The sequence below is a fragment of the Macaca thibetana genome, chromosome 10 (assembly GCF_024542745.1).
Source record: "Macaca thibetana thibetana isolate TM-01 chromosome 10, ASM2454274v1, whole genome shotgun sequence".
NCBI classification, from domain to species: Eukaryota; Metazoa; Chordata; class Mammalia; order Primates; family Cercopithecidae; genus Macaca; species Macaca thibetana.
Window position 1 is genome coordinate 53,418,088 of NC_065587.1, and position 15,946 is coordinate 53,434,033.

The following is a 15,946-nucleotide window of genomic DNA, read 5'->3' on the forward strand; positions in this document are numbered from 1 at the left end:
TAATTAATTAGTGTGGCTTACGTGGGCAGTGCTTGTGAAGGCTGCAGTAGTGTACAGTAATGCCCTAGGCCTTCACATTCACTCACCACTTACTAACTCACCCATAGCAATTTTCAGTCTTGCAAGCTGCATTTATTTATGGTCAGTACTCTATAGAAGTATATTTTTTAAAAAAATCTTTTTTTTTTTTTTTTTTTTTTTTTTTTTTTTTGAGACGGAGTCTCGCTCTGTCGCCCAGGCTGGAGTGCAGTGGCCAGATCTCAGCTCACTGCAAGCTCCGCCTCCCGGGTTTACGCCATTCTCCTGCCTCAGCCTCCCAAGTAGCTGGGACTACAGGTGCCCGCCACCTCGCCTGGCTAGTTTTTTGTATTTTTTAGTAGAGACGGGGTTTCACCGTGTTAGCCAGGATGGTCTCAATCTCCTGACCTCGTGATCCGCCCGTCTCGGCCTCCCAAAGTGCTGGGATTACAGGCTTGAGCCACCGCGCCCGGCCAAAAAATCTTTTGTACTATATTTTTACTGTACCTTTTCTATGGGCCTGTGAGGCCTGTGAGTTCCCGCGTCCACCAGCTCCCCCCGCAGCCGGCTCCCCCCGCAGCCGGCTCCCCCCGCAGCCGGCTCCCCCCGCAGCCGGCTCCCCCCGCAGCCGGCTCCCCCCGCAGCCGGCTCCCCCCGCAGCCGGCTCCCCCCGCAGCCGGCTCCCCCCGCAGCCGGCTCCCCCCGCAGCCGGCTCCCCAGTGGTCCGCTCCGGTTGCCAGGTGCGGATTCTGTTCCTAACCTAAGCCTGTGTGTTCTTCGCGGCTAACTGTGGCCCCGACAGGCCTGGGTTACTGCGGTGGCCGCAGCCAGAGCAGCCTTGGCGCTATGAAGGAGCCCGGGGCTACCCCTCAGCCTTACTGGGGGCTTGTCCTGGAGGAGCCATGCAGGGTTGCGGCAGCACTGCCTGAAGGCAGGAGACCAGATTCGACTCCTTACGGTTTTCCATGGAAATTGGTGACATGTGCAGCTGTCGTTGTATTTTTTGCTGTTCCCTTTTTCTTGTGGAGAAGTTTTAGATCGGTTAGGAGTCGGCTTTATGTGGGAAGAGAGAAAAAGCTTGCTGTAGCACTTTCTGGACTAATTGAAGAAAAATGTAAACTACTTGAAAAATTTAGCCTTATTCAAAAAGAGTATGAAGCCTATGAAGTAGAGTCATCTTTAGAGGATGCCAGCTCTGAGAAGGAGGCAACAGAAGCACAAAGTTTGGAGGCAACCTGTGAAAAGGTAAACAGGTCCAATTCTGAACTTGAGCATGAAATACTCTTTCTAGAAAAAGAGTTAAAAGAAGAGAAATCTAAACATTCTGAACAAGATGAATTGATGGCGGATATTTCCAAAAGAATACAGTTTCTAGAAGATGAGTCAAAATCCCTCAAATCCCAAGTAGCTGAAGCCAAAATGACCTTCAAGAGATTTCAAATGAATGAAGAACCACTGAAGATAGCAATACAAGATGCTTTGAATGAAAATTCTCAACTTCAGGAAAGCCAGCAACAGCTTTTTCAAGAAGCTGAAGTATGGAAAGAACAAGTGAGTGAACTTAATAAACAGAAAATAACATTGGAAGACTCCAAAGTACACGCAGAACAAGTTCTAAATGATAAAGAAAATCACATCGAGACTCTGACTGAACGCTTGCTAAAGATGAAAGATCGGGCTGCTAGGCTTGGAGAAGACATAATGGATGATGGTAACTTGGAATTAGAAGTGAACAGTGAATTGGAAGATGATGCTAACTTAGATAATCCTCCAAAAGGAGCTTTGAAGAAACTGATTCATGCAGCTAAGTTAAATGCTTCTTTAACAACCTTAGAAGGAGAAAGAAACCAAATTCATATTCAGTTATCTGAAGTTGATGAAACCAAGAAGGAGCTCAGAGAGCATATTAAAAATCTTCAGACAGAACAAGCATCTTTGCAGTCGGAAAACACACACTTTGAAAGTGAGAATCAGAAGCTTCAACAGAAACTTAAGGTAATGACAGAATTATATCAAGAAAATGGAATGAAGCTATACAGGAAATTACTAGTAGAGGAAAATTACCGGTTAGAGAAAGAGAAACTTTCTAAAGTAGACGAAACGATCGGCCATGCCACTGGAGAGCTGGAGACCTGCAGAAAGCGAGCCAAAGATCTTGAGGAAGAATTTGAGAGAACTCTTCATTTTTATCAAGGAAAGATTAATTCCCATGAGAAAAAAGCACACGATAATTGTTTGGCAGCATGGACTGCTGAAAGAAACCTCAATGATTTAAGGGAAGAAAATGCTCACAACAGACAAAAATTAGCTGAAACAGACTTTAAAATTAAACTTTTAGAAAAAGATCCTTATGCACTTGATGTTCCAAATACAGCATTTGGCAGAGAGCATTCCTCCTATGGTCCCTCTCCACTGGGTCGGCCTTCATCTGAAACGAGATATTTTCTCTATCCTCCAACTGTGTTGGAGGGTCCACTCAGACTCTCACATTTGCTTCCAGGGGGAGGAGGAAGAGGCCCAAGAGGCCCAGGGAATCCTCTGGACCATCAGATGACCAATGAAAGAGGAGAAGCAAGCTGTGATAGGTTTACCGATCCTCACAGGGTTCCTTCTGGCACTGGGCCCCTGTCATCTCCGTGGGAACAGGCCTGTAGGATGATGTTTCCTCCACCAGGACAATCATATCCTGATTCAGCTGTTCCTCCACAAAGGCAAGACAGATTTTATTCTAATTCTGCTAGACGCTCTGGACCAGCAGAACTCAGAAGTTTTAATATGCCTTCTTTGGATAAAATGGATGGGTCAATGCCTTCAGAAATGGAATCCAGTAGAAATGATACCAAAGATAATCTTGGTAATTTAAATGTGCCTGATTCATCTCTCCCCGCCGAAAATGAAGCAACTGGCCCTGGCTTTTTCCCTCCACCTCTTGCTCCAATCAGAGGTCCATTGTGGCCAGTGGATATGAGGGGCCCGTTCATGAGAAGAGGACCTCCTTTCCCTCCACCTCCTACAGGAACCATGTTTGGAGCTTCTCCAGATTATCTGCCACCAAGGGATGTCCCAGGTCCACCACGTGCTCCATTTGCAATGAGAAATGTCTAGCCACCGAGGGGTTTTCCTCCTTACCTTCCCCCAAGACCTGGATTTGTCCCCCCAACCCCTACATTCTGAAGATAGAGTGAGTTCCCTTGAGGGTTGGGTCTGCCTTCAAATGAGCCTGCTACTGAAGATCCAGAACCACGGCAAGAAACCTGACAATATTTTTGCTCTCTTCAAAAGTCATTTTGACTATTCTCATTTTCAGCTGAAGTAACTGCTGTTACTTCAGTCATCGCACTTTTGCTCAAATTGAAACTGAACGGAATTATAATTCTCAGGATAGTATATTGTAAATAAGGATGAATCTTATGAGTAAATTATTTCCATTTTATTTTATTCTAGATAGTATAACTATTTTAATTTGATTAACTAATCCACTGTTATAGAAACAATAGTGGGAGTTTTACATATGTAATCTTGCGGGTGGGGAGGCTTTAAATTTTAAAGGCCATGGCATTATGCCAAGAACTGGATTTACTGTGGTTGTAGACAAATGTAAAAGTAACTTTATGCTTAATTAAATAAATTTTAGTTGATTTAAAAATATATATAGGTTGCATTATTCTTCAGGTATGGAGAGACCAACAGATCAAGAGTCGATTGCCACTGAAAAGAGAGTTTGTTACTCACAGATCCCAAGAGAAGGGAAAGTGCTATGCCATGCAGCACCGAATAGGGAGGCACTATGGTCAGCAAGAAGGCAGGAGTGATGGAAAAACATGGGCAAGAGCCTTTACGGTGGTTTCCACGGGAAGGAATAAGTGAGGCAAGATGAGCAGGGTTAAGGTTAGCTATTATAGTTTCAGTAATTTCAGCAGGCTCTGGGAATAGGGGCTGTCCCTAGTTGTCTGGTACCTGGCCCTGGAGTGCTTAGGACAGAGGAACAGTGGCCTAGAGTGTGTGAGTCCTATGGAAGGCTGATGAAGTAGGTAACTGGGAGCATGAGCTCTGGACTGGTTAGCTTGTGTGTGAAAAGCACACTCATGGGCAAGATGTTTACTGTCTCTAGGAATTGGCTAACCCTGGGAGGGACAGGCCTGACAAGGTCAGCAAGGCCCTAGATGTCGAAGCGTCAGGATACATAAAAATATGTGGTTGATATAGCATCAGAGCCTCTGTCTTCACGTGGCCTCTGATGAAGGGCTCTAGAGTGAGCTCCCTTAGGGGATGTCAAAGGTAGTTCAAGAGAGCAGAAGCCACAAGGCAACGTAAAGCCTCAGTGATATCTAAAAGAAGATATTACTCCTTATATCACAGTGGGTGTACACCTTGTGATATTATTTGTAATATCTAAAAGAAGATATTAGGAGGAATATCTCCCTTAGATATTACAAATCATATTTTCAAAGGATGTCCACCCCTGTGATATTGGAGAAATACCTCCCTTAGAAATTACAAATAATATCATCACAGAGTGTACCCCCACTGTGATATTAGGAGTAATATTTCCCTTATATATCATGAATAATATCATTACAGTGTGTACATCCACTGTGATGTTAGTAGTAATATCTTCCTTAGATATTATGAATAATATCATTACAGGCTGTATATTCACTGTGATATTAGGAGTAATATTGCCTTTAGATATTATAAAAAAGCAGCCGGAAAGATCAACGCCCAGATTTCCCATGAATGAAGAATTGACAAAAGGCGGGACTGAAAAGGACCCAATAGTCCGAAAGACAGTTCTTTCGGATAGACATAGAAACTGACCCTTCTGGTCTTAAGGCCTGAAACTTATACTGATTTTATCTGAGTTCCTTCCTCAGGAAAGGACCCCAGACCTCTCAAAAAGTATCAAAGAACTGAAACTCACCAGATCACCACATGCAGACAATGAGATGCCAGACCCCTCATTCATTATGATTTCTTCCTTAGGCCTCTTGAGTTACCGTTTTCCTACACATTGTTACATTGCTTCCTTGCTATATAAACCCCTAATTTTAGTTGTCCAGGGAGATAGAGTTGAGACTGATCTCCATCTTCTCAGCTGCAGCACCTGATTAAAGCCTTCTTCTTTGACAAGAGGCAATGCCTAGAGCCTCAGCAGCCACTTTGAACTCTGGGGTGATCTTTGAGTCAATCATTGTCTCAGTGATTGGCTTTCTTTGGGGTAAGCAGCAGGACCTAGACTGAACTCCCGATGTTTTGGTAATAATCATGCATTTCAAATTGTGTTCCTGCTCTTTTGAACTAGTTGAGAATTTATTCATGGAAGTTGTTCTTCACTTTAAAAAAATTTTCTATAACATCATTAAGTTTTATGGAAATTTATTTCTTCTTGAGTTTGTTACAGAAGTGTAGTCCTCAGTAATGAGATTTCTGATACAATTCATAGTATCTAAGAGAGATATTACTCCTAATATCACAGTGGGTGTACACTCTGCGATATTATTTGTAGTATCTAAGGGAGCTATTACTCCTAATTTCGCAGTGGCCATACACCCTGTGATGATATTTTTTGTAATATATAAGAGAAATATTATTCTAGCATCACAGTGGGTTTGCACCCTATGATGATATTCTTCATAACATCTAAGAAGATATTTCTAATATCACAGTGAATGTACACCCTGTGTGTACTCTCTGTGATGATACATGTAATACCTAAGGGAGATATTACTCCTAATATCACACTGTGTGTATACACCCTGTTATGATATTATTCGGACTATCTAAGGAGATATTACTCCTAATATCACAGTGGGTGTACACCCTGTGATGATATTATTTGTAATATCTAAGGGGAATATTACTCCTAATATCACAGTGGGATACATCTGTGATATTATTCATAATATCTAAGGGAGCCTTACTCCTAACATCACAGTGGGTGTACACCATCTGATGATATTTTTCATAAAATCTAAGAGAAATATTACTCTAATCTCATGGTGGGTGTACACCCTGTGATGATATTATTCACGACATCTAAGGAGACATTACTCCTAATATCACAACAGATTTATACCCTATATGTATATGCCTTGGTGATTTAGTACATAACACCTAAGGGAGATATTCCTGTTAATATCACACTGGATGTATACCCTGTTAGGATATTATTCATAATATCTAAGATGGTATTACTCCTAAGACCACAGTGGGTGTACACCCTTTGATTTTATTCATAATATCTTGGGGAGACATTACTCCTTATATCACAGTGGATGTATGCCCTGTGATGTATTCGTAATATCTAAGGGAGACATTTCTCCTAATATTATTTGTAATAGCTAAGCATGATATTTCTTTTAATGTCACAGTGGGTGTACAGTCTGTGATATTATTCGTAACATCTAAGGGAGATATAATTTCTATTTGTCACAGTGGGTGTACACCTTGTGATATTATTCCCAATCTCCAAGGGAGATGTTACTCCTAACATCATATTGGGTGTACACCCTTTAATATTTTTAGGAATATTCAAGTTAGATATTATTCCTAATGTCACAGTGGGTGTACACTCTGTGATATAATTCATAATATCCAAGGGAGATATTACACTTAATCTCACAGTGATTGTACACCCAGTGATATTATCGTAATATCCAAAGGAGATATTACTCCTAATATCACAGTGGATGTACAGCCTGTGCTATTATTTGTAATATCCAAGGGAGATATTACTTCTATTCTCACAGTGGGCTTACACCCTGTGTGTAGTCCCTGTGATATTATTCATGATATTCAGGGGAGATATTATTCCTAATATCACAGTGTGTGTACACCCTGGGTGTACGTTCTGTGATATTATTTGTAATATCCAAGGGAGATATTACTCCTAATGACACAGTTGGCGTAATTCCTGTGACATTAATTGTAATATTGAAGGGAGCTATTACTCCTAATATCACAGTGGGCAGTGTCATGCCGTGTATGTACACCTGCCGTGACAGTATGCGTAATATCAAAGGGAGATATTACTCCTAATATCATAGTGGGGTTTGTTACCCACTGTGTGTACACCTACGGTGGTATTATTCATAATATCCAAATCAGATATCATTCCTAATATCATAGTGGGGGGTGTTAACCACTATGTGTAACCCATGGTGATATTACTCCTGATATCCAATGTACATTTTACTCCTAATAACGCAGTGGCAGATGTTACACCCTGGGTGTACACTTGCAGTGATGTTAGTTATAATATTGAAGGGAGGTATTACTCCTAATATGACAGTGGGGGGTGTTACAGCCTGTATGTACACCCACGGTGATATTATTCATAATATGTAAGGGAAATATTACTCCTAATATCACAGTGGGTGTACACCCTGTGATATTATTCGTAATATCCAACGGAGATGTTACTCCTAATATCAAAGTGCATTTATACCCTGTGATCTTATTCTTAATATTCAAGATTGATATTACTCCTAGTATCACAGTGTGTGTACACCCAGTGATATTATTCGTAATATCCTAGGGGAATATTACTGCTAATATCACAGTGGGTGTACACCCTGTGATATGATTCCTAATATCTAAGGGAGATATCACTCCTTTTTTTTTTCTTTTTTTTGAGACAGAGTCTCACTCTGTCTCCCAGGCTCTAGTGCAGTGGCCGGATCTCAGCTCACTGCAAGCTCCGCCTCCCCGGTTTATGCCATTCTCCTGCCTCAGCCTCCTGAGTAGCTGGGACTACAGGCGCCCGCCACCTCACCCGGCTAGTTTTTTTTTTTTTTTTTTTTTTTGTATTTTTTAGTAGAGACGGGGTTTCACCGTGTTAGCCAGGATGGTCTTGATCTCCTGACCTTATGATCCGCCCGTCTCGGCCTCCCAAAGTGCTGGGATTACAGGCGTGAGCCACTGCGCCCGACCAATATTACTCCTTTTATCACAGTGTGTGTACACCCTGTGCATACACCCTGTGATATTATTCGTAATATCTAAAAGATATTGCTAAAAGGCTTTGCGCATGTTGGGATGAAAATGAGATGGAGGTCATGATCTTTTTAAGAGTGGAGAAGAATGAACACAAAATGTCATTTTATAAAGTCAATTGCAGCATCTCTGTCCATGAAGAAGGAACTACTGGTTACTCAAGCATCTCCAGTACTTTATCACAGCTGGCACAAAGGAGATATAAGAAAAAGTGCAAGGTGAGGTAAAAAAGGTAGGGCCTTATAACTATGTGTGGCATGCTAAGGACTTTTATCCTGAAGTCAATGGAAAGAATCATAAACAGGAAAGTAACACAGAAAGATCTGAGAAAGATCAATCCACAAGATACACTGGGGAGAGAAGATACTGAACACAGAAGAGCTAGGTACACTATTATACTTGTTCAGGCAAGAAAGGTAAGGGTCTAAACTAGGGGCAGTGGAAGTACAGTTGGTAACAGGTACAAACATGAGGGTTCTTCAGATGACTAATACAGAAAAGGATGAAGGAGGGGAAGAGAAGGGAGTCAAGGATAGAGTTTTAAACTTGGACAATCAGATACTGCCCCTTACTATTGGAGGTTCCAGAAAGACAGAAGCAAGTCTGATAGAGCTAACTGAATTTTGCAGGTGAGAAAATATATATTCGCCCTAGTATCAGAAACTAAAGCATAAAGCTTAAGTGTTAAGCCCATTATGGATTATCGTTTTTTGGTAAAAACCAACTAACTGGCTCCTTGCTGATAAGAAAGAAACTTTGCAAGAGTAAAATGATAAAAAGGCAAATAAATCTAATAATAAAGTTCGTCAAAAATTATTAGCAAGGTTTTAAAATATAGAAATAGCAATTTCTGAGATTGATAGTCAATATTTCTTCTATATTTTCCCCATTCACTAACTTTCAGGTATGGTTTGTACAAGTCAAGTCTTAGATTCCCTTCGGTGGAGTACAGCACAGTAAGCAAGAGTTCTGGCTTTAGCATCAAGCTTTGTTTGTTTTTGAGACAGAGTTTCACTCTGTCGCCCAGACTTGAGTGCAGTGGAACAATCTTGGCTCACTGCAACCTCCACCTCCCCGGTTCAAGTGATTCTCTTGCCTCAGCCGCCCTTGTAGCTGGGATTACAGGCATGAGCCACCACACCCGGCTAATTTTTGCATTTTTAGTAGAGATGGGGTTTCACCATGTTGGCCAGGCTGGTCTCGAACTCCTGACCTCAGGTGATCCACCCGCCTCAGCCTCCCAAAATGCTGGGATTACAGGTGTGAGCCACTGTGCGTGGTCCTAAATTCTTATATTGACTGTGCCTAACTCAAGATGTTAAAATAAGAACAGGATAATTTTTTAAATCTAATTAATTAATTAATTAATTAGAGACCGGATTATAACACTGGCTAATTTTTGCATTTTTGATAGAGACAGGGTTTCACCATGTTGCCAAGGCTGGTCTTGAACTCCTGGGCTCAAGTGATCCACCCACCTCAGCCTCCCAAAGTGCTGGAATTATAGGTGTGAGCCACTGCACCCAGCAAAGAACAGAATAATTTTTTTAATGATGAGGAAGAACATAATGCAGATAAAAGGAAGCAATAAATGAAATAGCAAAAAGAAACAATAGAAAGGATTAACCAAACCAAAAGCTAAATTTTAAAAAATATTAACAAAGCCTCCTGCTGTGTGGCCCGGTTCCTAACAGGCCACGGACCACTTCACACGTCCTTATAAAGCTCAAGTGCAAGTACACTGACACCTTGGATTACAGCAAAAGACCCTGAAGCACAGACAGAACCCATCTGAACCATGCCCCGATAGTCAGTGTAGCTGGTATGCTAAATAGCACATCTTAAGAAATAATTTTTAAGTAGTAAATTTTAGTCTTCCACCACTGCTTAAACTTTTTTGAGGAAATCTCCCACTGGATAAAAACTCAGCAGGATCCAAGGTTTTCTGCTTCCTTTGAGGATAGACAGACCTACAGTCATTTACCATAAACATAGTATCTATTTAGTAATTAGAATGCCAAGACCTAGCTATTGACCATACAGTCTTCATCCAAAGTGAATAAATGAAGATTACTTCAACTCTCTAATCTTCAAGTCAAATCTTCACTTGCTTCCTCTTCCAGTTCAAAAAGAAATACTAGGAAGAGAGAGGGCAGGGTACAGTGTAAGATGTCATGTACATGTTATGTAAAATGCATACAGTGCCTGGGTTATAGAGTTTATTTGGAAGGTGATTCCAGGAAGCAGGGATGAGGGACTGGAGATAATGAGATAAAGAAGGAGAAATGCCAACGTAAGCAGGAGCAATTAAGGTCCCTGCTATGGACAACAGGGATTTGATTCTTCTAAGAACCCTGAGAAGCATATGGAATGCTCCCAGAATTGTCTCCTGGAGGACTAAAGATTACAACATTGTTCATCGTTGTTTCCAGTGGAACTGTCTACCATCTCCAAGACTCAAAATCTCTATCCCAACAAAGTCTAAAGTTGTTGGGGCTGGGTGTGGTAGCTTACACCTATCATCCCAGCACTTTGGGAGGCTGAGGTAGGTGGATCACTTGAGGTCAGGAGTTCCAGACCAGCCTGACCAAGATGGTGAAGTACTGTCTCTACTAAAAATACCAAAAAAAAAAAAAATAGCTGGGCATGGTGGTTCACACCTGTAATCCCAGCTACTTAGGAGGCTGAGGCAGGAGAATTGCTTGAACCCAGGAGGTGGAGGTTGCAGTGAACCAAGATCACGCCACTGCACTCCAGCCTGGGTGACAGAGCAAGACTCTCAGTAAATAAATAAATAAATAAATAATAAAGTTACAGGGAAGAAAAGCACAAATTCAGAAAGTGAGAGTGATGATGAAACAGGTTAATTCTACTGTCATCTCTTCGTTTCCAGCCACTTGAGGATACAATAGCATATATCAGCCACTAGTTCCATACATAAGCTACATCCTGGCAGACAACACCCAAAAGTCTTAGAGTGTCATACCAAAACTTCTGCCTTAGCTGGGCCTTTATATGTAATATCATACTTCTATCAGGATGGCTGCTTTAGGCTGATGCCTTGTATGGTAGGATTAATTGATCCCATATAGCAGCGGTCCCCAAACTTTGTGGCACCAGAGACCAGTTACATGGAAGACAATTTTTCCACGGACAGGATTGGGGGGCATTAGATTCTCGTAAGGAGTGTGCAACCTAGATTCCTCAGGTGTGCAGTTTACAATAGGGTTCCCGCTCATATGAGGGTCTAATGCCGCCACTGATCTTACAGGAGGTGGAGCTCAGGCAGTAGTGCTCACTCACCTGCTGCTCACCTCTTGCTGTGTGGCCTGGTTCCTAACTTTGTTGGGATAGAGATCTTGGGTCTTGGAGGTGGTGGACAGTGCCACTGGAAACAATGATGAACAAATGTCTTAACCTCTAGTCCCCCAGGAGACAATTCTGGGAGCATTCCACATGCTTCTCAGAGTTCATGGGGGTTGGGGATCCCTGCCATAGAGGATCAAATCCAGCATCTATTAACAAAATATAACATTGCACTACAATAAGAGATTAAAACCCATGAGCAATTAAATCTGCCACCGGAATAAAAAACTAGTAATACTATGCTAGCTCTTGAATTTCTCAGTTGCTCAATAGAGCAGGAAGCTTTTTCTGAAATGGCTCCCAATGATCCCCCTCTCTTGGTATTTATGACCTTGTGCCATCCCCTCCTCTTGAGTGTGGGCTGCACCTAATGACTTCTAACCAGTAAAATATGGCAAAAGTGCTGGCATATCACTTCTGAGGTTGGGTTTTATGAGACCATGACTCACTCTGTCTTCTCTCTCTCTCTCTCTCTCTCTCTCTCTCTCTCTCTCTCTCTCTGTCTCTGTCTCTCTCTCTCATTTGTTCTAATGAAACAAGCTGCCATGTTGTGAGCTGCCCTATGGAGAGACTCAGGTGGCAAAGAGCTGAATCCTGCCAACAACCATGAAAGTATGCATGGAAGCTGATATTTCTGAATTGGCCTTGAAATGAGTGTAGCCACACCTGACATCTTGATTGTGGAGAGAGATGCCAAAGCAGAGAACCCATCTAAACAGTGCCCAGATTCCTTACCACGAGAAAATGTGAGATCATAAATAATGTTGTTTTAAGCCACCAATTTTGGGGGCAATTTGTTACGCAACAATATATAACTAATAAAAGAACATTGTAAATAAATCTGAAACTATAGATCAAAAGCAGAACAGATATCACTTGTTATCTTCCTTCCAGAAATGACTATACCTCATGGTAGATTCACAGCTTTTTGATAATTTTACAATGTTAGGATCATGAAGGTACATGTTTAGAATTCTGCTTTTAATAAACATATAGTGATTTTTGGCAACACTGTTTTAGAGCCTCAATTGCTTTTTATATGGCGATGAAAGTAAGATAGAAAAACATTCCCTCTTACAACAGCAGCATAACATTTGAAAATATTTAAACTCGAATAGAAATATATCTCATTTTCTTGAAGAATTGAAAATTTTGTTTCTTTAATAACATTTCTGTCAAAATAGCGGCAAATTTTGGTGCTTTCCTTGCTTTTTTTTGTTTCCCTTCACAGAGTATTTAAAATACATCCAGAAAATCTTAGAAAAAGCAGATTAATGTTAATATGTATGAAATTTCTTTAATTTGTAAAATAGTTAAATGCTGGTTCCTTGCAGGAACATGTATAGACAAGAGGTATGTAAGAATTAGATGACATTGCAAAGCAGTGGGCAAAAAATGATGTTTTCAATAAATCACATTAAGACAAGTAGTTATATTTGAAAAAACATGAAAATGATATTTGTAATTCAAATATTACATCAAATAAATTAAAAATGGCTACTTATGTGGGTGGCAAGCCACCCAGGTGCCGAGGCAAGAGATCAAGGGCACGAGCTGTTCCAGTATAATAAAATGTATCAAATAAGAATAGTTATACTAGATATAGATAATAAATATGATTATATATGAATGTAATTAATCATTAGTTTGTAGCAATTACTCTTTATTCCAATATTATAATAATCCTTGTTCTACAATTATTACCTAGGAAAAACCAGGCCATACAGAGATAGGAGCTGAGGGGACATAGTGAGAAGTGACCAGTAGACAAGAGTGCGAGCCTTCTGTTATGCCCAGGCAGGGCCACCAGAGGGCTCCTTGGTCTACCAGTAACGCCAGCGTCTGGGAAAATGCCATTTCCAAGCAGACCGTGGTCTAGCGGCAGCGTCAGGGTCAAGGAAAAACACCCGCTACTTAGCAGACCGGGAAAGGGAGTTTCCCTCTGCCTGGGGGGAGTTTAGAGAAGACTCCACTCCTCCACTTCTTGCGGAAGACCTGACATCAGTCAGGCCCACCCGCATTTATTCGGAGGCCTAACCGTCTCCCTGTGATGCTGTGCTTCAGTGGTCACACTCCTAGTCTGCCTTCATGTTCCATCCTGTACACCTGGCTCTGCCTTTTAGATAGCAGTAGCAAATTAGTGAAAGTACTAAAAGTCTCTGATATGCAGAAATAATGGCGTAAGCTGTCTCTCTCTCTCTCCTCTCTTTCTCTCTGCCTCAGCTGCCAGGCAGGGAAGGGCCCCCTGTCCAGTGGACACGTGACCCACATGATCTTACCTATCATTGGAGATGGCTCACACTCCTTACCCTGCTCATTTGTCTTGTATCCAAAAAATATCAGTGCAGCCTGGCATTCAGGGCCACTACCGGTCTCCACGTCTTGGTGGTAGTTGTCCCCCGGGCCCAGCTGTCTTTTCTTTTATCTCTGTCTTGCGTCTTTATTTCTACAATCTCTCGTCTCCGCGCACGGGGTGAAAAACCCATCAACCCTGTGGGGCTGGACCCTACATACTTATATTCTACCTTCACCTTCACATTGCTGGTGGACATTTGGTTGCTTCCCTCTACCTTTTAAAAAATTATTATGATTGGCTTGGGCATAGTGGCTCACGCCTGTAATCCCAGCACTTTAAGATGCTGAGGTGGGTGGGTCACTTGAGGTCAGGAGTTCCCAATATGGTGAAATCCCATCTCTACTAAAAATACAAAAATTAGCCGGGCATGGTGGTAAACACCTGTAACCCCAGCTTTTCGGGAGGCTGAGACAGGAGAATCATGTGAACCCAGGAGGTGGAGGTTACAGTGAGCCGAGATGGCACCATTGCACTCCAGCCTGGGCGTCGCAGTGAGACTCCGTCTACGGAAAAAAAAAAAAAAAAAAGATTATGATTAAAACCATTATAAGGAACTTTCTTGATATGCATATTTTTGTACTGATTTAATTATTTCATTAAGATGTTCCTAGAAGCTGAGTTGCTGGAATAAAAGGCGTGAAATCTTCAATTTGGGTACAGAATGTCTACTAGAAATGTCATAGGAATTATACTCCCACCCAACCTGTCTGGGAACAAGTATTTTTTCCAAATTCATGCCAATACTTTATTATTCCATTTAATCTTTGCCAAATTAGTCTGCCAAAAAAGTATGTAATCAAAAACTTTTTGCACTTCTTTGCTCTAGAGTATTATTGGCCATTACCTCATATACATAGTTACGGCTCTTTTACAATTCTTCTGTATTAATTGCCTTGTTCGTGTTCTTTTTTCATGTTTTAAAAAAATTTGAATCCTCATCTTTACAGATTTTTAAAAGAGATGTTAATAAATTGAGTGTATTTCAATCCTTCTCATATGTGGTGAAACCACTTTATTTTCTCCATTTATTTCTTTTTAAATCTATTTTTTTCTGAAGCAAGACTTTTTCAATTTTTCATAGCCACATTGATCAATAATTTTCTCTACAGTGTCATTTTTACATGGCAATGAAAATAAGATAGAAAAATGTTCTGAATTACAAAAGTAGCAAAACATTTGAGACTATCTAAACTTGAATGAATAGAAATATATTCCATTTTCTTGATTACTAGGAAACTTTGCTTTGATAAAATTTCAGTAAAAGAGCTTTCCTAGCAAGTAATGCAAACAATCACTTACTCCGAGAGTTTGCGTTTAACATTTCAAATTATATGTCAATGTGAAATATATTGATTATAATGTGTGAGATGAGAATTTAATCTTAGTTTTTTACTCCAAATGGTTAGTGAGTTGTCCCACATCACTTTTTCAATAATCTATTTAACAATAAGCCTTTCTCACTGATTTGAAATGGCAGTTTTTCATATCATATTCTTCGAAATCATCTTTTGTTGATGTTTAGCTAGCTATTGCTGCATAACTAACCACCCAAAATTTCGAAGCTTAAAACAACAAAATTTATTATTTCTTGTAGTCTGTATGTTTACTGGGATCAGCTACATGATTTCATCTGGAGCTGAAGTCATCTAGGAACTTCACTGGCCTGGAATGTTCACTCATATGTCTTATGTCTCTAGGCAAGGATGACTGGAAGGCTGGGATAGCTGCATTGTTAGGAAAGATGGGCGTCTCCTTTTCCATGTGGTCTCAGGGCCTCTCACTTCCTACTTTTCTTGGTTTCTCCATTTGGTCTAACAGGTTAGCTGCATGTCTTAGTGTCTAAGGACTCTTCAAAGAGCAAAGCTGAAGCTTCCAGGACTATGTATGGCTTATTTTCTGGAAGTGGCACAGTGTCACTTCTGACGCATTCTTTTGGTTAAAGAGAATCACAGAGTCAGCCAAAATCAGTGTGGGAGGGAAATATACAAGCCTGGAATACTGGGAAGTTTAGTTCATTGGGGGGCCATCTTTGAAGACTAGCTACCACCAGTCGCTAACTGTTCTTTTCTGAAATTGAATACATCATAACTTTGTCAGAAATTTTCATGCCTTCCAATGAGTAAAGTTTTATAAAATTCTATTTATTCAATGTGTATACAATTCATATACAGTCATGCATAACATAAGAATGTTCCAGTCAATGATGTACTG

At 40.8% G+C, this 15,946-nt stretch overlaps 1 protein-coding gene across 1 annotated transcript; it reads left to right on the forward strand.

Annotated features, from left to right (window-relative positions):
- The first annotated feature begins 794 nt into the window (after nt 1-794).
- On the forward strand, nt 795-3,425 carry LOC126963803 (cTAGE family member 2-like). The gene has a single exon (XM_050806459.1). The coding sequence runs from the start codon at nt 865-867 to the stop codon at nt 3,121-3,123; it is 2,259 nt and encodes a 752-aa protein (XP_050662416.1). The 5' UTR covers nt 795-864; the 3' UTR covers nt 3,124-3,425.
- The last annotated feature ends 12,521 nt before the right edge of the window (nt 3,426-15,946 follow it).

Excerpts from the sequence above, each read along its gene's own strand:
- LOC126963803 (XM_050806459.1), top strand. The coding sequence starts at position 865 with ATGAAGGAGCCCGGGGCTACCCCTCAGCCTTACTGGGGGCTTGTCCTG.